The sequence below is a fragment of the Somniosus microcephalus genome, chromosome 1 (assembly GCF_052327205.1).
Source record: "Somniosus microcephalus isolate GS21.2 chromosome 1, FLI_Smic_1.0, whole genome shotgun sequence".
Taxonomy (NCBI): Eukaryota; Metazoa; Chordata; class Chondrichthyes; order Squaliformes; family Somniosidae; genus Somniosus; species Somniosus microcephalus.
The window spans coordinates 99,123,387-99,149,449 of record NC_140987.1 but is presented as its reverse complement, the minus strand read 5'-3'; the positions used below and the strand labels follow the sequence as shown (position 1 = coordinate 99,149,449).

Sequence of the window (26,063 nt, the reverse complement as noted above, 5' to 3'; positions counted from 1 at the left end):
ATGCACTCGGAAATGTAGTAAACAGTGAGGAAGATAGTAACAGACTTCAAGAGGACATAGACTGGTGAAATGGGCAGACATGTGGCAGATGCAATTTAACACAGAGAATTGTGAAGAGATACATTTTGGTAGGAATAATGAGGAGAGGCACTATAAACTAAATGATACAATTTTAAAGGGGATGCAGGAACAGAGAGACCTGGGAATACACAAATCTTTGAAGATGGCAGGACAAGTTGACAAGGCTGTTAAAAAAGCATATGGGATCGTTGAGTTTATTAATAGAAGCATAGAATACAAAAGCAAGGAAGTTATGTAAAACCTTTATCAAAAACGGGTTAGGCTTTAGCTAGAGTATTGTATTCAACTGTGGGCACCACACTTTAGGGAGGATATCAAGGCCATATAGAGGGTGTGGAACAGGTTTACTAGAATGGTACCAGAGATGAGGGACTTCTGTTATGTGTAGTGATTGAAGAAGCTGGGGTTGTTCTCCTTAGAGCTGAGAAGGTTAAAGGGAGATTTGATAGAGGAGTAAATAAGCAGAAATTGTTTCCAGAAGGGTCGTTAACCAGAGGACACAGATTTAAGATGAGTGGCAAAAGAACCAGAGGTGACATGAGGAATCAATTTTTTTACACAGTGAGTTGTGATCTGAATGCACGGCTTGAAACGATGGTGGAAGCAGATTCAGTAGTAACTTTCAAAAGGGAATTGGATAAATACTTGAAGGGAAAAAATTACAGGGCTATGGGGAGTGGGACTAATTGGATAGCTATGCTAAAGAGCCAGCACAGGCACGATGGGCCAAATGGCCTCTTTCTGTGTTGTACCATTCTATGATTTTATGAAATATAATTCCCGTGATGAAATATTAAAGCTGGGATCCCCCAGACTCGATACCAGAAGACAGGCAGCTTGACTGAAAGTGTCTCCCTGTAATGTCGGACAGGAGAGCACCGAGGCCGAGTATAAAAGGAAGAGTGAGGCGAGGCCCAACCAGATCGGACCAGGTGAGCACCGAGGCCGAGTATAAAAGGAAGAGCGAGGCGAGGCCCAACCAGATCGGGCCAGGTGAGCACCGAGGCCGAGTATAAAAGGAGGAGCGAGGCGAGGCCCAACCAGATCGGACCAGGAGAGCACCGAGGCCGAGTATAAAAGGAGGAGCGAGGCGAGGCCCGACCAGATCAGACCAGGAGAGCACCGAAGCCAAGTATAAAAGGAGTAGCGAGGCGAGGCCCGACCAGATCAGACCAGGAGAGCAGCGAGGCCGAGTATAAAAGGAGGAGCGAGGCGAGGCCCGACCAGATCGGACCAGGAGAGCACCGAGGCCGACTATAAAAGGAGGAGCGAGGCGAGGCCCGACCAGATCGGACCAGGAGAGCACTGAGGCCGACTATAAAAGGAGGAGCGAGGCGAGGCTTACCAACTCAGCAGCGGGGAGAGAGGTAAAAAGTAATCAGAGTGTGACGTCACCAGGGAGCAGGTAAGTGATTGGTTGGTGAGTATTTCTCTATTTTTTAAACTTTACACAACTGTGGTTTATAGTTGCTAAGGTCTTTCTGGTGTAGCGGGGACTGTTGGTAAACCATACAAGCGCCCTAGAGTTTATCTTTAATTGGTGGTAGTGAATTCATTTAAATTAATTAAAGGGTAAGTCATGTCAGGACAGCCCAGCCCCGTGTTATGCTCCTCTTGCTCTATTTGGGAATTCAGGGACGCTGCCTGTGTCCCTGATGACCATGTGTGCCAGAAATGCATCCAGCTGCAGCTATTAGCAGACCGCATTGCGGCGCTGGAGCTGCGGATGGATGGGCTTTGGAGCATTCACGATGCTGAGAGGGTCGTGGATAACACATTTAGTGAGTTGGTCACACCGCAGGTAAGGGCTGCACAGGCAGAAGGGAAGTGGGTGACCATCAGGCAGAGCAGTAGAGGCAGGCAGGTAGTGCAGGGGACCCCTGTGGCCATCCCCCTCTCAAACAGGTATACCAATTTGGATACTGTTGAGGGGGATGACTTACCAGAGGAAGGCAGCAGCAGCCAACTTCCTGGCACCAGGGGTGCTTCTGCTGCTCAGGAAGGGAGGAAAAAGAGTGGGAGAGCAATAGTGGTAGGGGATTCTATCGTAAGGGGAACAGATAGGCGTTTCTGTGGCCGTAGACGTGACTCCAGGATGGTTTGTTGCCTCCCTGGTGCCACGGTCAAGGATGTCACTGAATGGCTGCAGGGCATTCTGAAGGGGGAGGGTGAACAGTCAGAGGTCATGGTTCACATTAGGACCAATGACATGGGTAGGAAGAGGGATGAGGCCTTGCAGCAAGAATTTAGGGAGCTAGGTAGCAGATTAAAGAGCAGGACCTCAAAGGTTGTAGTCTCTGGATTACTCCCAGTGCCACGTGCTAGTGAGTATAGGAATAGGAGGATAGAGCAGATGAATGCGTGGCTAAAGAGTTGGTGCAGGAGGGAGGGCTTTAGTTTCCTGGATCACTGGGCCTGCTTCTGGGGAAGGTGGGACTTGTTCAAGTCAGACGGGCTGCACCTGAACCAGAGCAGGACAAATATCCTTGTGGGGAGGTTTGCTAGCACTGTTCGGGGGGGGTTTAAACTAAAATGGCAGGGGGTTGGGAACCTGAGCAGGGAGACAGAGGAAAGGGAAACAGGGATAAAAGCAAAAGATAGGAAGGAGAAAAACAAAAGTGGCAGTCAGAGAAATCAACGGTTTAAATCAAACGTGGCCGCAGTAAATAATAATTATAATAGGTCTAAGAGTGTTAAAAAGACAAGCCTGAAGGCTTTGTGTCTTAATGCGAGGAGCATTTGTAATAAGGTGGATGAATTGGCTGCGCAAATAGAGGTAAACGAATATGATTTGGTTGGGATCACGGAAACGTGGCTCAAGGATGGCCAAGACTGGGAACTCAACATCCAGGGGTATTCAATATTCAGGAAAGATAGGCAAAAAGGAAAGGGAGATGGGGTAGCATTACTGGTTAAAGAAGGGATTAATACAATTGTAATGAAGGATATTAGCTCTGATGATATGGAATCTGTATGGGTAGAATTGAGAAATACTAAGGGGAAAAAAACATTAGTGGGAGTGGTATATAGACCTCCAAACAGTAAGGCGGAGGTTGGGGATGGCAGTAAAAGGGAAATTAAAGAAGCGTGCAATAAGGGCACAGCAGTCATCATGGGTGACTTTAATCTACATATAGATTGGGCCAACCAAATTAGTAACAATACTGTGGAGGAGGAATTCCTGGAGTGTTTACGGGATGGTTTCCTGGACCAATATGTTGAGGAACCAACCAGAGATCAGGCCATCTTAGACTGGGTATTATGTAACAAGAAAGGATTAATTAGCAATCTTGTTGTACGAGGCCCCTTGGGTCGGAGCGATCATAATATGATCGAATTCTTCATTAAGATGGAGAATGAAGTTGTTGACTCAGAGGCTAGGGTCCTCAATTTAAATAAAGGAAACTACGATGGTCTGAGGAGCGAGTTGGGTAGGATTGATTGGGGAATGGCACTCAAAGGGTTGACGGTGGATAGGCAATGGCAAACATTCAAAGACCGAATGGATGAGCTACAGAATTTGTTCATCCCAGTTTGGCATAAAAATAAAACAAAAAAGGTGACTCAACAAGGGAAATTAGGGATAGCATAAGATCCAAGGAGAGGACATATAAATTGGCCAGAAAAAGCAATAACCCTGAGGATTGGGAGCAGTTTAGGATTCTACAAAGGAGGACAAAGGGATTAATTAAGAAAGGGAAAATAGAATATGAGAGTAAGCTTGCAGGGAACATAAAAACTGACTGTAAAATCTTTTATAGATATGTGAAGATAAAAAGATTGGTGAAGTCAAGCACAGGTCCCTTACAGTCAGAATCAGGGGAATTTATAATGGGAAACAAAGAAATGACAGACCAACTAAATACATACTTTGGTTCTGTCTTCACAAAAGAGGACACAAATAACCTCCCAGAGATGCCGGGGAACATAGGGTCTGATGAAAGGGTGGAACTGAAAGAAATCAGTATTTGTAGGGAAATGGTGTTAGGAAAATTGATGGGACTGAAGGCCGATAAATCCCCAGGGCCTGATAATCTACATCCCAGGGTACTTAAGGAAGTGGCCCTAGAAATAGCAGATGCATTGCTGGTCATCTCCCAGAACTCGATAGACTCTGGAACAGTACCCATGGATTGGAGGGTAGCTAATGTTACCCCACTATTCAAAAAAGGTGGTAGAGAAAAAGCGGGCAATTATAGACCGGTAAGCCTGACATCGGTAGTGGGGAAAATGCTGGAGTCCATTATAAAAGATGTAATAGCAGAGCACTTGGAAAGCAGTGACAGGATCGGGCAAAGTCAACATGGATTTACAAAAGGTAAATCATGCTTGACTAATCTACTGGAATTTTTTGAGGATGTAACTGGTAAAATAGATAAGGGAGAACCAGTGGATGTGGTGTATTTGGACTTTCAGAAGGCTTTTGATAAGGTCCCACATAAGAGATTAGTGTGCAAAATTAAAGCACATGGGATTGGGGGCAAGGTACTGACTTGGATAGAGAACTGGTTGGCGGACAGAAAGCAAAGAGTTGGAATAAACGGGTCGTTTTCCGAGTGGCAGGCAGTGACTGGTGGGGTACCGCAAGGATCGGTCCTAGGACCCCAGCTGTTCACAATATATATTAATGATCTGGATGAGGGAATTGGATGTAGTATCTCCAAATTTGCAGACGACACAAAGCTGGGTGGGAGGGTAAGCTGTGAGGAGGATGTCGTGAAACTCCAGTACGATTTGGACAGGTTGGGTGATTGGGCAGAAACATGGCAAATGCACTATAATGTGGATAAATGTGAGGTTATCCACTTTGGTGGCAAAAACGGGAAGGCAGATTATTATTTGAATGGCAATAGATTGGGAGAAGGGGAAGTGCAAAGAGACCTGGGTGTTTTTGTGCACCAGTCGCTGAAGGTAAGCATGCAGGTGCAGCAGGCAGTTAAGAAGGCAAATGGTATGTTGGCCTTCGTAGCGAGAGGGTTCGAGTACAGGAACAAGGATGTCTTGCTACAGTTGTACAGAGCCTTGGTGAGACCACACCTTGAGTATTGTGTGCAGTTTTGGTCGCCTTACCTGAGGAAGGACGTTCTTGCCATGGAAGGAGTGCAGCGAAGATTCACCAGGCTGATACCTGGCATGGCAGGAATGACGTATGCGGAGAGATTGTGTCGATTGGGCTTATACTCACTGGCGTTTAGAAGATTGAGAGGGGATCTCATCGAAACCTATAAAATTCTTTCAGGCCTGGACAGACTAGATGCAGGAAGAATGTTTCTGATGGCCGGGGAGTCCAGAACCTGGGGTCATAATCTAAGGATAAGGGGTAAGCCATTTAGGACTGAAATGAGGAGGAATTTCTTCACCCAGAGAGTGGTGAACCTGTGGAATTCTCTGCCACAGAGGGCGGTGGACGCCAGTTCATTAAATATATTCAAGAAAGAGTTGGATATATTTCTTAAGGCTAAAGAGATCAAGTGATATGGGGAGAAGGCAGGGACAGGGTACTGAATTTGGATGATCAGCCATGATCTCATTGAATGGTGGAGCAGGCTCGAAGGGCCAAATGGCCTACTCCTGCTCCTATCTTCTATGTTTCTATGTTTCTATGTTTCCTTTCTTTGGCCAGATCATCCTTTACTCCCAGCGTACATTGTGGCTTCATGGAAGGACATCCAGCAATCAGATTTCAGTGTTCGATATAGTATTGAATATTTTTTTCAAGCATATGTGAGGATATTGTATGACAAGTCCTTTCAATATTACATCATGCTTGACATACTTAAAAATGACAAAAAGGAGCGAGAGTGATAATAATATAGTTACTGCAGGTTAATATAATTCCAATCAGAGGGGATGGAGTTTTCATCCGGAAAACACTCAAGGAAAGAGGAAACACCACAGCATTTTTGCAGGGACTGTCACTGCGAGTGTGCAAACAATTTGGAACTTAAATTTACATTTTAAACGGAGCATTACTTCTATACATTTTAACGTAATCTGCACCAAAGCAAAAGGCAAGCGTATACACGCGGTACATTGAAAGCAGCGAATTGATCAGAATACCTGGCACAAACTGATAGATCGGCTATGCTGTTGAATTCTATTGAAATTAGGATTATTCTCAGTGTCAAACCAATTAATAGGGGCCGATGGCAATGACAGCAAGCGCCACCCTTGCATTCACAGACAAGCTAAAGTTGTCTTCGAGATAACTGGACGTGGACAGAGTGTGTGAAACCATTGTGTCCATAAACGAATGAACAGGATTTGACATCGGGAGCGTGAAATCAGGTGGGAAAAGGCAGTGTGAGCTGGCAAGAATTGGAAGTGGCGAGAAGTGCACCATTTCTCAGTGAACTGCTTCCAGTTCCATGTGGCGTGGGAGGCAGGGCTCGGTGTCGGGCGCACCTCAGTGATGGATGCTGTATTGTGAGCCTTCACTTGAGAGGGAGTAAGGAGCAGCGTCCTCCCCTCGCTCCCTCCTCCAGTTGTGACTGCCGACCCTTTCAAAAGAAAGCATCTGTCCGAGAGGTGGGAATGACTGAGGTGTGACACGGAACAAGGTGACTACAATGGCCATGGAAGTGGGTTGCAAATTTACCAATTTAAGTCTCTGTCTCCATCTCGCTCTGATGTAATTCAAGTTGTGTGAAAGGTGGCTCTGGTCTAAATCTCGGCGATTCCTTGCCCGTGTGTGTCCCTCTGGTGTAATTGCAAGCGCATGCGGCTCTCCGCTCGCCGTCTCATCGATTGAGTCAGTGTGCGAGATTCTTCTTGCTGATGTAAACGCCTGGAGGTCGGATGTCGCTGGAACAGCATCGATCCAGCCCTGATCGCGGTCTCTCCTCCAGGTTATCTGAAAAGATAGCTATAGCCAACGGCTCTGCCGATTCACTCCTCTCGATGCAGTTGCGAGGTGCATGAAAGGCTGAGCTCCCTTGGCCGGATCTTCTATCAATGCAACAAGCCCGCTGAAAGAAAGCGCCCTTCCTTCTGAAGCCACCTGCAGCATCGCTTGTCCATGTGAGAGATGAACGCGTACGGATCTCCCTACATGTACATGGCCGGCCCGGTGTCCCAGCCCCGACCCCCTCTCCAAAGGACCCCCAAGTGCGCCCGCTGCCGGAACCACGGCGTCCTGTCCTGGCTCAAGGGTCACAAGCGCTACTGCCGCTTCAAGGACTGTACCTGCGAGAAGTGCATCCTGATCATCGAGAGGCAGCGGGTGATGGCGGCCCAGGTGGCCCTCCGGCGGCAGCAGGCCAACGAGTGCATTGGTAGCCTGATCCCGGACAGCATCCGAGCCGTGCAGGGGATGGCACCCGCTCCTGTCACCGCCGAGCCCCGCCACCCTCAACCCAAAGGCGGGGAGCCCGAGCAGCCCGACAGCCTCCAGGAGCCCAGGGCCGGTAAGCGATCGTACTTCAAATCTCAATTCAGGCACCAATCCAAAGGAATGCGATTTAAAAGCCGGATTGATTTTTTCTCTCTCTAAAAAATAGGATCTCTTCCACCTTTGTCAAATTTTGACATCGGCTCAATTCTACCGCAGAAAGAATCGTAGAAATAGAATGGATGCTGTGGGTGTCGCGGGGTTAGATGTGTGATCTGTAACGGGCTCGGCCTTAGGAATGAACACACAGCAAGCAGCGTTACTGAAAGGACGGATAGATTTATCTGTCTAACCAGTACAACATGTTTTTAATAGTTCTGATTGACATATTTACTTCTAAAAATAATCCTAAAATGATGAGACTCAGGGCTCAGAGAACTGAATACTGTGACTTATTACTAGACAAAATAAGGGAAAATCTGACGAAAAACAGCTTTCCTCTCGTTGCTTTGCCATCTTTTTTAGACTGATGTGGTCGCGAACCTTCTTCATGTAAACGCCTTTCATTTATAATTTTTTAAAAATAACCAGTTACTCATTACGAATAATTTACCAAGCGAATTCATTCCATGTTCAAAACGTATGCATGATACGAACATTTATGATATCTAACAACGAAGGGGTTTGCTATGTCCTGGGCCGGTTAATCTTATTGCTTCGCAGTGATGTGATTACAAACCCCGACAGTGTATACTTGAGGTACAGTTGTAGTTTAATGACATCTGCACAGGGTGGAAACGGGGATTCCGGCTGAAGTTTCACAAATACAGACCTGAACTTCCTAATGGCAAAGTTATGAAAGGTAGATATCACTTCAAACCGCAGAGGATCAGGTGGATGATTTTTTAAGTTCAGTGCTTTACTGCAAACTCCCTCCTGTTCCATTCAGAGACAATTAAAGGAAGAAAGGTTTCTCTGGTTGTAGCTATGTTATGCCGGCATCTATATCTATACCGTCCTCGTTGGACTCTCAATCAGCTTCCAGTCTGCAGACTTCATCGTTTTTAATAAGAACTCATGTATTACAGCCGTCACCGCTGGAGGATTTAGTTAGAGGAGATTTCTAAACTAACATTGACGCGCTTGGAGAAGTATGACGGCCACTTCTTGAACAGTCCCTTTAATGCATAGCCTCCCCGTAGATTTCATCCGAGTTCATTTTCTATTTAGCTTGTGATTTTTTACTGAAGCAACCTTTGCTAACAAGTAAGATCTCTTTAACTCTGCTGCTGACGGCGCTTTACTTTCTGCTCGATTATTTGAACGGCCCGAAATACTCAGCAGGCGAAAGAAATAACCTCCGGGACCCACTCGAAAGGGATCAGTGGAACGGGGGAAATGTGCGATTGGAAACCCGCCAAATTATCTTTAATATTAGCGTGTGTTGAAGGTGGAATATTTGTATAAATCAGCTTATCACGGAAATTATTTTATACACAATAAAGATTAAAGAAACAAAAGAATCCGCTGGCATGTTTCGTTGGCAGAGTAGAACTTCGAGTTTGGATGTAAATAAAGTGAGTTATTTTAATTCATGCTGGTAATTTTATTTATTTGGAGAAGGGCAGGAGACTTTACCCATCTTCTGCTCTCTCAGCTGATCCCGGGACAGTAAAGTAAGGAATAAAAACAGAAAATGCTGGAGATACTCAGCAGGTCAGGCAGCATCTGTGAAGAGAGAATGGTTTCAGGTCGATGACCCTTCGTGACGAAAGGTCATCGACCTGAAACATTAACTCTGTTTCTCTCTTCACAGATGCTGCCTGACCTGCTGAGTATCTCCAGCATTTTCTGTTTTTATTTCAGATTTCCAGCATCTGCAGTATTTTCTTTTTGTACAGTAAAGTAAGGGATGTTTCCAAGCCGGTGTTGACGTTTGGCTGCAGACTCCAGCACCTCTACAAGTACTCTTTCCGACAGTAACCTACAAATGGTTAATTAAAAACAGAAAATGCTGGAAATACTCAGCAGGTCAGGCAGCATCTGTGGAGAGAGAAACAGAGCTAACGTTTCAGGTCGATGACCCTTCCTCAGAACTGAATGGTTAAACTTGGGCCAGCTGCCCAGACAGGCTTAACGCAGTCAGAATGGAGGGTGAAAACAAGAAATCGTGACCTTTTCACCTGCAACCTGGTAAGTAACACGGAAACTTGCAAAACATGGATTCAGCGAAACAATCGACATTTGTATTCGGTTTGATTGTTTTACCGAGCAGCTGGTTTTAAAACTCCTGCGGTATTGGTTACTTACAAAACAAATACGTTTAACGGATGAGTAATTTGACGATTTCAAGTAAACAGGGGTTTCCTGTAAATGAACCACATGTATAGGAAAATGTCCAAGACTCAGGCGAAGCTCTGTTTGCTATCGGAAGAACTGTGTGTACAGTGGAAACACCGAGCATTATTACCAGGGTCCGGCACAGCCAAGCGCTTTGCATTCGGTCGAATTTGAACTTGGTTTCCATGACCGCGCTCCGATAGACAAGGCGAGGCTGTGCAAACCGGAGCTCGAACCGGATACTCAGCCCAACGCCCAACTATTCCACACATCACGTGCAGCACTGAAATAAAAAAAACTCTTTAATATCATTTGAAATTCATCATCACCGATTTTATACTAGAGCAGGTCGTAGCATGACGTAACCATCAGAGCTGATTTAGACCGAGAGACTTGTAATGGCTGATACTTTTTAAAATAGTCTCACAGGCGGTAACACGAATAACAATGCCAGTTGCTGTGCATTTGTATTGGATATGATCATGATATTAATACTAGTATTAACCTCTATGCAAAGCTTTCAGAACTGTGGAAGGACTTTGAAACCAGCCTTTCTGTAAATGATATCACAGCTGTATCATTCAAGTGGAATCTAACCTAACGGGGAGGGTGCACCGGACAACACTGCACTAGTTCCATCTCAAATTATTACATTTAGTACTAAATTATTCGTAAAGGTAATGTTTAAAATGCGATTCTACGAATAGTACTTCCGTTTAAAGAGGACATTTGTTTACGAATATCGGTTTAAAATCAAATAGTTAAAATAATTATAACTAACATTAAATAGCCTCTTTCTTTCTTGGTGTCTATCAATTGTGTTGAGGGCATTATGCCGAAACTGTAAGAGTGACGGATAAAGAAAACGCAATTAAAATGGGCGAGTTAACCCAGGTTATTTTGCGTCAGCTGAGGCTCAGTGTTAGCACTCCAGCCTCTGAGTGAGGAGTTTGTGGGTTCAAATCCCACTCCAGAGACTTGAGCACAAATGCTAGGCTGATACTCCAGCTCAGTGCTGAAGGAGCGCTGCACGGTGCCCCCTTTCCAATGAGACATTAAATGGTGGCCCGCCCCATCTGCCTTTTCAGGGGACACTATCGGAAGAAGAGCAGGGGAGTTCCCCTAGGTGTCCTGGTAAATGGTTATCCCACACTAAAACAGAATATCGGATCATTATCTCATTGCTGTTTGTGGGAATTTGCTGTTTGCCACCGCGTTTCGATACAGTACAACAGCAACTGCACATCAAAGGTACTTCATTGGCTGTTAAATTCTTACTTCAACCAGTTATTCATTTCAATGGGTACAGGTTATTGGGCCAGTTCCCAATATGCCATCAACACTCACTGTTTAATTAAACACATTAAAGAAACATCTGCAGAATAATTCGTGTTCTAATTAATCATAATTCTTTTTAAACGATTTTTAAATGATTCTTCACAGCGAGACTGCCTCTTTAAACATGTTTATTAAGCTAAGTAGAATAGTCCTTAACCATATTGGTTTATCTGTATATGGGGCTTGGCTTCTTAGCAGAGCCGTCGTTATATTTCCAGTAAATACACTGCACACCGCGCTAGCGATGTCACAGTTACTGCTGCTGGTAATCTGTTCTTTTCGTCATTGAGCCCCGGCGCTGTTTTGTTTCGGAAACACATTTTATACACACATGTTAAATATATATTAATCACAAAACGATAACGGAATGAATAAAACAACAGCTTCAATACGATCCCAGCTCTGTTGTGCTCTGCCTATCACGGGTTATGTTAGATCTTTTAGTGTTTAATTTTGTTTCAGCTACTAAAACATATTTAAACGAACAAATTCATCCAAATATTTTAGTTTACTAATAAATTTCGTTTACACTCCAGAAAATGCAAGACTTGTTCTAAAGTTAGAATAGTTCAGTAAGCGTAGTTTGTGTTGTTTATTTATTGGTTTCATTATGCGTTAGATTAATCCACCTTTCCACAAGCTGCATTCGTTTAACTAATTTAATTATTAGTCATTTGCTATAATGCTGTGATCATTTTCTTAGCTATTTCAGATATAATTTTACTGTAGTGTCTTTACCTATGCTAATTATACAATTAGATCTGCAGTAACCCATTAGGGAGTTGGACTGGGCCGTTTTAGTTTCAGTCAAGGCGATAAGATGTGAACATAACAGTAAAAGAGTAAAGAGTCGGTTATTGAAGAACTCCATAGAGCGGACTTCATCGCATTAAAGTGTGATTCTTGGAGATCATTACTTATATAATATCATTATCCGGCAGGGCATGATACACTTTTTAAACATCTAAATCTCTGATTTGTTTGAAATAAATTCTATTGTTACCGTGTAAATGGAGAATGAATAGAGCTGGCAGCGTTCATTGTGGTCTGTTAGCTAATAGATAATATGTTTTATTTAACCAAGCAATAATAAAACAAACCTTCTGTGTTCACACCGCCCCCTATTTTGTGGTATTTAAGAAATATTAAACAGACCCTCGCCACAAGGCGAGGAGTTTTGCAGCAATGGGAGGCACAGGATGGAAATCGGAAGCTTGTAGAAAACCTACTGGTTGCGGGATTTGGAAAATACAATTTATTAATGCCAGAAATCTTTATACCCAGAACTGCCACAAGGGAGGAAATTTAATACAAATAATTTCACAGTCACTGTGATGTATTCTCTGACATTTAGGAACGAGCAGGTCTTACGTTAAACTGCACTATCTTAAAGTCGCACACGGCATTTAAAATAACAGCCGACACTCATAGATTGCTATGTTTTCAAAACATACATTTAAATTTGCATCGTAACCAGCGATTTTTCAGATTCAAACGCCTTCTACCATCTGTTTCTCTAGGCACAATATTAATAACTGCGGAAAGGTTCCTAACCAATCAAATAGTCAAGAATGTAATAAGGTGCAATATATGTGTTCCTTGGCCAGGACAAGTGCTGTTTCTAAACGATTAAGCACGTTGTTTCCATAAGACGTTACCGTCCAGCGTTGTTCTTATAATATTAACGCAATTGTAAAGGAGCCAGTGTCGTGAATAAAACAGAAAACGACGATTCTTCATCAATTTATGTTCCAACGACTGGGCGGGGGAGAGATTTGTAACACAATTTAATTCGCTACAGAAAAAGCTCTTCTAACCTGCTGCAGAATGTTGCATTGCGATTATGCAGAGCTTTTTTTAGAAGTTTAAAATGTTGAATTATAGATACATAAATAAAGATCTGTAAATTGATTATGGTATGGCGCTAGCTGTTGGGGTGGGGGATTTATTGATGGCTCCAAAAAGCACTTTATTTAAAAAAGAAACACTGCCGCGATTACAGCTGGCAGACTTTAAAACCTCAATGTGAAAATAGATGAGGCGACTGGCACAGTATTGGATTTAACAGATGATTAATAATCGCGCTTTAATGCAAGACTCTTAACAAATTACAGCAATCAGACGAGAGCTGATTCAATCGAATTGGGACAACAATAACTTCTTCAGAAAAGGTCAAAGAACACTGAAATGTTACCAAGCAACAGGCGAGTTCTTAGGAAATACAGTCACATCTGCATTGATGTAGTGCGCCTTGCCATCCAGTCAGCACTTCTCCTAACAGCTTCCCAGAGAGAGGAGTAAATCGTCATCAATCACAACGGCTCTGGCGTTTTCGACACTGATTCGTAAATGTTGCATTTCTCCATGGAAATTCAAGGTCATAGGGATTGTTCCAAGCGCAACTTTAGCCAGGTTTAAAGGCAGTATCTCTTTTTGTTAAAGATTGCCAAAATAACCCCATATTTTTCCACATCTCCCACTCCCAAACATTACTGAGCCTCCCTCTGGTTTTATCGGCCAGTCTTCCTCTCGTACCCAGCCATTACCCATTTCAGTTCTATTTTGTTTTTTAAATGATTTTTTCCCCTGCGTTTACATTTTCGAAAGCGGTACATATTATAGAAGGAGCTATAATGATCTCCCTTGGACACGGGAAATAGGTTCGGGAATCAAAAGTCAAGTAAAACGCATTCAGAAATTTCTCTACCTGAATTGATTTTAAAAACAAAATAGTAACATGCAAGTGCTTTGATTTTTTTTTCAAACGGTATAACTATATCAGACATATTTCTAAATACAGTTAAACTACGCTTTGTGTAAAGTTGTAGTTTAAAACATATCTAAATACTGCTCTAAATGGAACAAGCTTATCACGTTAAACACAATTGCCGTCTCACTTATATTCAAGTTCATGACACCAGTAGCACTAAAGTAGAAAATGATGGAAACTCACAGTCTGAAAGAGAAACATGGGCTGCGGTAACGATAAATGCTAAAACAAACAACAGATTATTAAAATAATTCCCAAAATGAAAAACAAGAATAAAGATTAAAACAGGCAGTGTGAAGCATGTAATATCAAATATCCCAGTGGAAAATGATGTTATATAAGGAAACAAATTCAAGGAAACATAATGCGTTTTAAAGAAGAAGAAATTTGTGAGAGGTCTCAGTTTCAGTCACAATTGCCACAGACGCAATCAGAATGTTCCTCCACGGTATAAAACAGAGAAATAAAAATGAAATTAATATGTGGGCTCCTGGTCCCACTGCTTTGATCATAGCACAGAACTTGTACATTCCTATACCATTTTCGTCAGTGCATTGAATATACCCTTGAGCAAACGCGTTTGTCTACTTCAAAAAATCTGTTTCATTTTGTGGACTTGTAGTTATTTTCTAAAGGAAGGACCACCATCTGTTTGAAAATAGACTCTTTTCTGAATTCAAGCAATGACACAAAATTTTCATCTTATATTTTAAAACATTTTCACACATTGCTACATTGTAATTCTAGTTAAGCACATAAAACTGATTATTATAATTTCTCAGGAGTATCCATTAACTAGAGCCAGAGGAGCCTCTCAGCTAACTAAGAAATGACTGGATCATATGATCTGACCCAGAATGTTGCATTACCGTGGCGACTCTCACTGGTTCAGTTAAACATAAAATAATGTTAATTTATCTAAATGTTATAATGGTGCATCGGGGCACTTACCTTTCCGATCAAAAATGCCTTCCGTGACTCCATCTTGCGCAATGTGACTACTCAGTTAACAGCTTGTTATTCTAGACTTTGAGAAGGAGCCTCAAGAAGGTTTTAGGACAGAGATATCTCCATGAACCAATATTAATTTATATTAGGTGGTAGTTTATTAAAATCGGATAATCTGCTTAATTGTTCAACAATTACTAACTTCAGGTAAAATTCCTTGTTCTAATGTTAGATTCTAAATTTAGATTCTAGGTTTGGTGCTATTAATTATTAACAAATGCTACATATTTGATACTACTCTTACACACAAGTGCATCATCTCAATGCCCATGACTCAATAACTGCATTTTGTTGGTAGCCATTATTCTCTATGATCAGAACCTTGGGTTTGGAGCTTTCACAGAAAAATGAACAGAATTGTGCAATGTAATCCCTAAAAACCTCCAAATCCCCAGTATCAAAGGTGACATTTAACTTATCCAGCACAAACCAATGGCCTTGATTGCAATATGCTGGTGAATCTCCCATGGCATTGCTCATCATAATTTGAAGATGCACTGTTTATAATGAGAGTCTGCTAAACCTATATGCAACCAACTCTTCCACATCCCCTCCCTCCCAACAAGATGTCTTTCTTTCCTCTCTCCCTTCTTCAATAGCATTTGTACTTCAACAGGTTCTTCCTCTCCACTTCCTACATGTTTCCTGCTCAATAAATGCTTTCTCCCCTTTTCTCTACATTCCATATAAGGTCTCACTCTTTTTTCTCTCACCCCAACAGGATACCTCTTTATCTCCAACTCCCCGAGTCAGATACCCCAGAAGATCTCTCTCTCTCTGCTCCCCCTCTCCCAACAACATCTGATTGTCCATCTCTCTCTTCCTGTTCTCCAGCCTAAACAATTGATGAAATCAGTGTTGCTAGACTTTCTGGTACTTGGTAGCCCAAAGGCCATTAAAATCCAACCCAATAGTTGTCCAGTATATTTCATTTCAACTAGCTCAAAAGTAGTCAGAGATGGCTGAAGACTGTGCAACCAATGATGAGGAAAATTAGGATAGATGCACAGAAGGATGGAGTCAGGAATGGAGCATTTGGTAGGGGATATAGGGTTGCAGGAGATTGTGGAGATAGGTTGTTGCAAGGCCATGATGAAATTTATAGCTGAGGATGAGGATTTTAAATTTATATCCCTAGTTAGACACATAAAGCAGATTATTATAATTCATTATGGTGGCATTGAACAATCAGGAGAACCATTTAACCTAAACCCAAGAAGCCTCTCTCTCAGCTGGGAAATGACTGGAACATATAGTCTAAAACAGAGTGTTGCATTTCCGATGCAACTTTCACTATAGTGTTCAATGTATTAAAGGCTGTCCAGAGGAAAAACTAACCTAAAACTTTCTTCAATACACAATTCTTTCATAAAATATAACTATCTTAAAAATAAGATAATGGCTCAGAATTTGTGGTTGTAATGATGGTGTAACAGTTAGCGCTTGCTGTCATTACTGTGTAAAACTGACAGCAACATCTGGTATCCACACATGCGCAGTTAAACACGGAAATCCTGAAGTTGCTGTCAGTGATACCCTGCTCCTCCACAGAGTGCGCTGTTGCAGTCTTCGCAGACGCAATCAACACAGAATCAGTGATTTGACGTGAACTTCAACTTTTTACACGTTATTCTCATTGTAAAAAAATGGAAAAAGTCAAGCCTTGTTGAATGAGGTGTAACTGATAATGGCGTACTATGTCATAATTACTGCTGAACAACCTCTCTGGCCCTGAAAAACTAACTTTATAAGTGTGGAGTGTCATTTCCTCCATTCCATGATAAAAATTCCATAGATTTTAAAAATAATAAATATATATATATTTTTTAAAATTAGTTTATGATATTTTAATTTCTGCCTTAATCCCATGTGTACTTCCCAATATTTATTTCACTCTCTGTTAAAAAGGTGAATGATAATCAGTGCTTTTTACTTCCTCATTTGCTGTCTGTGAAAATTCTTCAATCTGATTGGCTGCTCAGCCTGCTTGATGACTTTACTGTTCCTGGACACTAGAGATTCCCTATAGATGGTGCCAGATTGAAACTGACGTTGGAATAGGGGAAATCAACGCCACAGAGCCCGCTAAATCTTTGTGTGCAGCTTTCCTCAAGGTCAGCAGTGAGCGCTGTCCCTTCGCCACTGACCGCAAAATCCAGGCCAATGTTAATTTATCTTCTATTGAGTCTTGGATGAGTCATAAGTTCCTTCAGCTCAATATTGCAGAGGCAGAAATAAGTAATCTTGCTAATGGGCATAATATGGCATTTAAGGTGCAAGTCAGGGCGAACAGAATACTAATATTGTCAACTTGGGAAAGTAGCCAAGGAGAGAGATCGGTAACAAGGGAAAAGAGACAATGCCAGGGGCTGAAGATGATGGGTGATGGGGAGCAAGTGTAGGTCAGCGGAGGTGGAAATAAGCTGCCTTAGTGATAGAAAGAAAGTAGGGTTTAAAGCTCAATTCAGGGTTGAACTGGATGCCAAGACTACAAATGATTTGGTTCAAACTGAGAAAGTAGCTGGGGAGGGAGATGGAGTTAATGACAATAGAATAGAGTTTGTGGTGGGGTGAAGACATTGACTTCAGTCTTCCTAATATTGAGCTGGATAAATTTGTGACTCATCCAAGACTTGATATCAGACAAGCAGTCTGACAATATGGAGGTTGTCAGTTGGTTAAGTAAAGTGGAACTGGGTATCATCAGCACACATATGAAAGCTGGCCCCTTGCCAGTGCATGATGTTGCCAAGGGTCAGCATGGATATGAGGTGAAAGAGGGAGCCAAGAATAGATCCTTGGGGGACTCCAGAGGTGAAGGTGCAGGGAAGGGAATACAGGCAATTGCTGAGATGCACTGGCTGTATTCAGATAGGTAGGAATAGAAGGGTCCCTGAATACCATGCTGTGGCTACTGAGAATTTCAGTCATTTACATTAGAGGCTGAGTTCTGTGCAGGCACATTTTTTTACATGAAAAATTATATTACACTACTGAATATGCAGAATCAGCTGGCTGAGTAGGAAACGTGAAATATGAGGGGAATGTGCAATCGGAAACCAGGATATTTAGAGGCCTGATGGGGTGCTTCATGCTATTTAAGGAAAGGGGAGTTCTTGGAGCTAATAGGTAAATTTCTGATTTTTAAAATATATTATGCGATAATTTTACTTTTAGGGATGTAGATTGGAAAAAGTGAGGAACTGTCATGATCACTGTATTGTCAAGAATTTTTCTTAGTGGAATGTGATATGGGTGGAAATTTAAAAGGAAGAAAGATTTTGTAAAATTGGTGAATTAAAATACTGTTAACAAAGGAGGGTGAAGAAAATTTACCAATGACATGACATTCATAATGTAAATAACAAATTTGATGCTTACATCAGGCTCAATGTATATGACAGACACAAGCAATTTTATTCAGAACATAGGAATTGCAATATGAAAAAAGACAAAAGCCCATCTAGTTTCTTTTCTACCATCCTGGTAGTCACATGATACAACAATAATATTTACTATTTCTATTTTATTACCATGTTTATCCCCATTTTTTAATACTAGCAGAATATAGGCAAGTATAACATGTAGTTTTTGTTATAATTACAGTACAGATTTGGAAGGGGAAGGTCCTGGCTGATAAACCTCCTTGACTGTTGAGAGTATATTACAAATGAAGCAGGTGGTGCAACTTTTATCAGGACTTTCAGAAAGCTTTTGTCAAAGTTCCATTATAACACTCTTCACAGTAAGCTAAGACCACAGAAATCCAGGGTAGGTAGAATATAGAACCAGATAATAAATTAGTTCAAAATAGGAGTACTAGTGGGAGGGGTGATGATAGTCTGGAAGTGGGTGTTGACTGGAGTCCCTGGTCACTGCTTGGATACCTGTTGTTTCTATTCTGCATTAATGACCAGGATAGTAAAAGTAAATGTAAACTTTTTTTTAATTCACTTATGGGATCTGGGCTTTGCTGGCAAGGCCAGCGTTTATTGCCCAAACCTAGTTGCCCTTGAGAAGGTGGTGGTGAGCTGCCTTCTTGAACCGCTGCAGTCCGTGTGGTGAAGGTAGTCCCACAGTGCTGTTAGGTAGGGAGTTCCAGGACTTTGAACCAGCGACAATGAAGGACTAAGTCAGGATGGTGTGTGACTTGGAGGGGAACTTGGAGGTGGTGGTGTTCCCATGCACCTGCTGCCCTTGTCCTTCTAGGTGGAAGAGGTCGTGGGTTGTTAATAGTACCAACATAGGGAGTGCAGTATTCAGCAAAATATTTAGGTTGGCAATGCAACTGAGCAGACAAATACCAATGTACACTTGCAATTTCCACTTGGGTTCTCCTGATGTTCCACTGTAACTTCAGCAGAAGATTGGCAGACTCCCCAGAGAAATGGCATAAATGGCTAAAAATGGCCACTTCTCCAGGGGTTCTGCCAATCTTCTGATGAACGTATGGTGGAAAATCAGGAGAACCAATCAGAAATTCAATCCCATAAAGTATTGCACATTGGTCAAAAACATCTTTCATAAATACACAATGAAAGGGATTGAATTGGACAAGCGAGTCTTGGAAAAAGGACCTGGGAATGATAGCACTTTCAATGTCTGATCAAGGTGAAACAATTTAAAAAGCAGATAGAATACTGGGATATATAGCCAGAACAGTACCACTGGAGTATCTCTGGAGGTTAATCTGGGATTGTGCAATCCACTGGTCTGATCACACTTGGAGTAATGCGTTCAATTCTAATCACCATACTGAATAAAACAGATTTGAGTATAGAAGAGGATGCAGTGGAGTAACAAATCTACTCTCAATTGTAAAGGAAATGACCAGTGAGATCAAGTTATTTAAACCTAAGCTATAAAGTCCAGAAAGTAGATGGTTAAGAGGGAACTGTCTTGAAGTATACAAAATATTAAGTGGAATAGATAGGTTAAACTCAGAAAATTACTTCAAATTAAATCAAGAAAGTATAACTGGGACATAAATCTAATTTAGTGATAAATAATTTTAAAGAAAAAAAATTATTGCTTAAAGAGTGGTAAATATTTGGAACAATCTACCAATTGCCAATCTTTTGACGTACAGGCAGAAACATTAGAGATATCTAGAATGAAAGTGGATGCTATAGTGGGAGAGTTAGGATATTAAGGGAACGTGTTTTGATAGACTTTCTTGTCCTTGACTTTTTTTATGTAAAATAAGTTGTAGTTCTTTGATATTAATTACTTAAGGAGGTGGCCCTAGAAATAGTAGATGCATTGCTGATCATCTTCCAAAATTCGCTGGAATCTGGAACTGTACCCATGGATTGGAGGGTAGCTAATGTTACCCCACTATTCAAAAAGGGTGGTAGAGAGAAAGCGGGGAATTACTGACCGGTAAGCCTGACATCGGTAGTGGGGAAAATGCTAGAATCCATTATAAAGGATGTAATAGCTGAGCACTTGGAAAACAGTGACAGGATCGGACAAAGTCAACATGGATTTACAAAAGGTAAATCGTGCTTGACTAATCTACTGGAATTTTTTGAGGATGTAACTGGGAAAATAGATAAGGGAGAACCTGTGGATGTGGTGTATTTGGACTTTCAAAAGGCTTTCGATAAGGTCCCGCATAAGAGATTAGCGTGTAAAGTTAAGGCACATGGGATTGGGGGCAAGGTATTGACTTGGATAGAGAACTGGTTGGTGGACAGAAAGCAGAGAGTAGGAATTAACGGGTCTTTTTCCGAGTGGCAGGCAGTGACTAGTGGGGTACCGCAGGGATCGGTCCTTGGACCCCAGCTATTCACAATATACATTAATGATCTAGATAAGGGAACTAGATGTAATATCTCCAAGTTTGCAGATGACACAAAGCTGGGTGGGCGTGTGTGCTGCAAGGAGGATACCGAGAAACTCCAGTATGATTTGGACAGGTTGGGTGATTGGGCAGAAGCGTGGCAGATGCAATATAACGTGGATAAATGCGAGGTTATCCACTTTGGTGTCAAAAACAGAAAGGCAGATTATTATCTGAATGGCAATAGATTGGGAGAAGGGGAAGTGCAACGAGACCTGGGTGTCCTTGTGCACCAGTCGCTGAAGGTAAGCATGCAGGTGCAGCAGGCGGTGAAGAAAGCAAATGGTATGTTGGCCTTCATAGTGAAAGGGTTTGAGTACAGGAGCAAGGATGTCCTGCTGCAGTTGTACAGGGCCTTGGTGAGACCACACCTTGAGTACTGTGTGCAGTTTTGGTCGCCTTATCTGAGGAAGGATGTTCTTGCCATGGAAGGAGTTCAGCGAAGATTCACAAGGCTGATCCATGGGATGGCAGGAATGACGTATGAGGAGAGATTGGGTCGATTGGGCTTATACTCGCTGGAGTTTAGAAGAATGAGAGGGGATCTCATCGGAACTTATAAAATTCTGACATGTCTGGAAAAACTAGATGCAGGTAGAATGTTCCCGATGGTCAGAGAGTCCAGAACCAGGGGTCATAGTCTAAGGATAAGGGGTAAGCCATTTAGAGCAGAGATGAGGAAGAATTTCTTCACCCAGAGAGTGGTGAACCTGTGGAATTCTCTACCACAGAAGGCGGTTGAGGCCAAGTCTTTAAATATTTTCAAGAAGGAGTTAGATATATTTCTTAGAGCTAAAGGTATCAAGGGATATGGGGAGAAGGCAGGTACGGGGTACTGAGTTTGGATGATCAGCCATGATCTCATTGAATGGCGGAGCAGGCTCGAGGGGCCGAATGGCCTACTCCTGCTCCTATCTTCTATGTTTCTATAAAAAAACCTACACAAAAGATTGTAGAGGAGATAATGCTGAAATTGATGATATAACATATCAGATGTTACTTAAGACTGGCTGTTAAAGCCAATGTTGTCAAATTGAGTGGTAACTATCACATGTTGACAAGGGCTTGTGTGGTCCAGTGGTTGGGTATTAAGCTTTCAACCAGAGACAGATGATTTGAATTTCATCACTGTCAAAAAGTTCCTGGACCAGCAATCTTAAGCAAAAATTTAAGTGGGCTCCAGTCTACTTAGCTGCTGATTGAGTATAACATTCCTGAGAAGTAAATGAGAGACATCTGTAAACAGGTTGCACTTGTCAAAGACACACTTCGCCTCATGGCCTGCTTTAAAAGTGAGGATTGTTTGTGAGTAACTTTTTTTGGCATATTGACATCATTAAATACATGTTAAATTATCAACTCCAATTGGCCTACCAAAGTATTACATAGGATTACATAGGATATACGGCACAGAAACAGGCCATTCGGCCCAACCAGTCCATGCCGGTGTTTATGCTCCACCCGAGCTTCCTCCCGTCTTTCCTCATCTAACTCTATCAGCATAACCCTCTATTCCCTTCTCCCTCATATGCTTATCTAGCCTCCCTTTAAATGCATCTAGACTATTCGCTTCAACCACTCCCTGTGGTAGCGAGTTCCACATTCTCACTACTCTTTGCATAAAGAAGTTTCTTCTGAACTCCCTATTTGATTTCCTGGTGACTATCTTATATTGATGGCCTCTAGTTATGCTCTTCCCCACAAGTGGAAACACTCTCTCTGTGTCTACTCTATCAAAACCATTCATAATTTTAAAGACCTCTATTAGGTCACCCCTCAGCCTTCTTTTCTCAAGAGAAAAGAGACCCAGCCTGTTCATCCTTTCCTGATATGTATACCTTCGCATTTCTGGTATCATCCTTGTAAATCTTCTCTGCACCCTCTCCAGTGCCTCTATATCCTTTTTATAATATGGTGACCAGAACTGTATGCAGTACTCTTAAGTGTGGTCTCACCAAGGTTCGATACAGGTTTAGCATAACTTCCCTACTTTTCAATTCTATCCCTCTAGAAATAAACCCTAGTGCTTGGTTTGCTTTTGTTTATGGCCTTGCTAACCTGTGTCGCAACTTTTAGAGATTTGTGTATTTGTACTCCGAGATCCCTTTGTTCCTCTACCCCACCTAGACTTGTACCCTCCAAGTAATAAGTGACCTCCCTATTCTTCCTACCAAAATGTAATACCTCACATTTATGTGTTGAACTTCATTTGCTAATTATATGCCCATTCTGCAAGTTAATTAATTTCCTCCTGTAATTTGTTGATGTCCTCCTCAATATTGACTAACCCCCCCAATTTGGAGTCATCCGCAAATTTAGAAATTGTGTTTTTGATTCCAAAGTCTAAATCGTTAATGTAAATTGTGAACAACAGTGATCCCAGCACTGATCCTTGTGGAACACCACTTCCTTCTGCCACTCTGAATACCTACCCTTTACCCCTACTCTCTGCTTTCTTTCTTGAAGCCAGCTAGCTATCCATTCTGCTACTTGTCCCCTGACTCCGCATTTTCTGACCTTGTTCATCAGTCTATTATTGGGTATCTTATTGAAGGCCTTTTGAAACAAAGAAACATAGAAGATAGGAGCAGGAGTAGGCCATTCGGCCCCTCGAGCCTGCTCCGCCATTCAATGAGATCATGGCTGATCATCCAAATTCAGTACCCTGTCCCTGCCTTCTCCCCATATCCCTTGATCCCTTTAACCTTAAGAAATATATCGAACTCCTTCTTGAATATATTTATTGAATTGGCCTCTACTGCCTTCTGTGGTAGAGAATTCCACAGGTTCACCACTCTCTGGGTGAAGAAATTCCTCCTCATCTCTGTCCTAAATGGCTTACCCCTTATCCTTAGACTGTGACCCCTGGTTCTGGCCTCCCCGGCCATCGGGAACATCCTTCCTGCATCTAGTCTGTCTAGTCCTGTTAGAATTTTATAAGTTTCAATGAGATCCCCTCTCATTCTTCTAAACTCCAGTGAGTATAAGCCCAATCGACCCAACCTCTCCTCATACGCCATTCCTGCCATCACAGGTATCAGTCTGGTGAATCTTCGCTGCACTCCCTCCATGGCAAGAACATCCTTCCTCAGATAAGGCAACCAAAACTGCACACAATACTCAAGGTGTGGTCTCACCAAGGCCCTGTACAACTGCAGCAAGACATCCTTGTTCCTGTACTCGAACCCTCTCGCTACAAAGGCCAACATACCATTTGCCTTCTTAACCACCTGCTGCACCTGCATGCTTACCTTCAGCGACTGGGGCACAAGGACACCCAGGTCTCGTTGCACTTCAACTTCTCCCAATCTATTGCCGTTCAGATAATAATCTGCCTTCCTGTTTTTGACACCAAAGTGGATAACCTTACATTTATCCACGTTATATTGCACCTGCCATACTTCTGCCCAATCACCCAACCTGTCCAAATCATCCTGGAGTTTCTCGGCATCCTCCTCACAGCACACACGCCCACCCAGCTTTGTGTCATCTGCAAACTTGGAGATATTACATCTAGTTCCCTTGTCTAGGTCATTTATATATATTGTGAATAGCTGGGGTCCTAAGACCGATCCCTGCGGTACCCCACTAGTCACTGCCTGCCACTCGGAAAAAGTGCCGTTTACTCCAACTTTTTGCTTCCTGTCTGCCAACCAGTTCTTTATCCAAGTCAGTACCTTGCCCCCAATCCCATGTGCCTTAACTTTACACGCTAATCTCTTATGCGGGACCTTATCGAAAGCCTTCTGAAAGTCCAAATACACCACATCCACTGGTTCTCCCTTATCTATTTTACCAGTTACATCCTCAAAAAATTCCAGTAGATTAGTCAAGCATGATTTACCTTTTGTAAATCCATGTTGACTTTGTCCGATCCTGTCACTCTTTTCCAAGTGCTCTGCTATTACATCTTTTAAAATGGACTCTAGCATTTTCCCCACTACCGATGTCAGGCTTACCGGTCTATAATTCCCCGTTTTCTCTCTACCACCTTTTTTGAACAGTGGAGCTACATTAGCTACCCTCTAATCCATGGGAACTGTTGCAGAGTCTATCGAATTTTGGAAGATGACCAGCAATGCATCTACTATTTCTAGGGCCACTTCCTTAAGTACCCAAGGATGTAGATTATCAGGCCCTGAGGATTTATCGGCCTTCAATCCCATCAATTTCCCTAACACCATTTCCCTACAAATACTGATTTCTTTCAGTTCCTCCCTCTCATTAGACCCTATGTTCCCCAACATCTCTGGGAGGTTATTTGTGTCCTCCTTTGTGAAGACAGAACCAAAGTATGTATTTAATTGGTCTGCCATTTATTTGTTCCCCATTATAAATTCCCCTGACTCTGACTGCAAGGGAGCTACGCTTGACTTCACCAATCTTTTTCTCTTCACATATCTATAAAAGCTTTTACTGTCAGTTTTTATGTTCCCTGCAAGCTTACTCTCATAATTTATTTTCCCCCTCTTAATTAATCCCTTTGTCCTCCTTTGCTGAATCCTACACTGCTCCCAATCCTCAGGTATACTGCTTTTTCTGGCCAATTTATATGTCCTCTCCTTGGATCTTATGCTATCCCTAATTTCCCTTAGCCACGGTTGAGTCACCTTTTTTGTTTTATTTTTATGCCAAACAGGGAGGAACAAATTCTGTGTTCATCCATGCGAACTTTGAATGTTTGCCATTGCCTATCCACCGTCAACCCTTTGAGTAACATTCCCCAATCAATCCTACCCAACTTGTGCCTCATACCATCATAGTTTCCTTTATTTAAATTCAGGACCCTAGTCTCTGAGTCAACTACTTCACTCTCCATCTTAATGAAGAAATCTATCATATTATGTTCACTCCGACCCAAGTGGCCTTGCACAACAAGATTGCTAATTAATCCTTTCTCATTACATAATACCCAGTCTAAGATGGCCTGATCTCTAGTTGGTTCCTCAACATATTGGTCCAGAAAACCATCCCGTATACACTCCAGGAATTCCTCCTCCACAGTATTGTTACTAATTTGATTAGCCGAATCTGTATGTAGATTAAAGTCACCCATGATAACTGCTGTGCCCTTATTGCATGCTTCTCTAATTTCCCATTTAATGCCATCCCCAACCTTCACATTACTGTTTGGAGGTCGGTATACCACTCGCACTAACGTTTTCTGCCCCTGGGTATCTCTCAGTTCTACCCATTCAGATTCCACATCATCAGAGCTAATATCCTTCCTTTCAATTGTGTTAATCCCCTCTTTAACCAGCAATGCTACCCCACCTCCCTTTCCTTTTTGCCTATCTTTCCTGAATATTGAATACCCCTGGATGTTGAGTTCCCAGCCTTGGTCACCCTGG

General features: G+C 42.3%; 1 protein-coding gene across 1 annotated transcript in view; it reads left to right on the top strand.

Moving 5' to 3' along the window:
• Positions 1 to 6,442: 6,442 nt before the first annotated feature.
• dmrt3a (doublesex and mab-3 related transcription factor 3a) overlaps positions 6,443 to 26,063 on the top strand; it is a 36,025-nt gene continuing 16,404 nt past the window's right edge. The window contains exon 1 of the mRNA XM_085984301.1: positions 6,443 to 7,487. Within this exon, the coding sequence (XP_085840427.1) occupies positions 7,109 to 7,487 (379 nt within the window). The 5' untranslated portion in view covers positions 6,443 to 7,108. The remainder of the gene's footprint in view (positions 7,488 to 26,063) is intronic.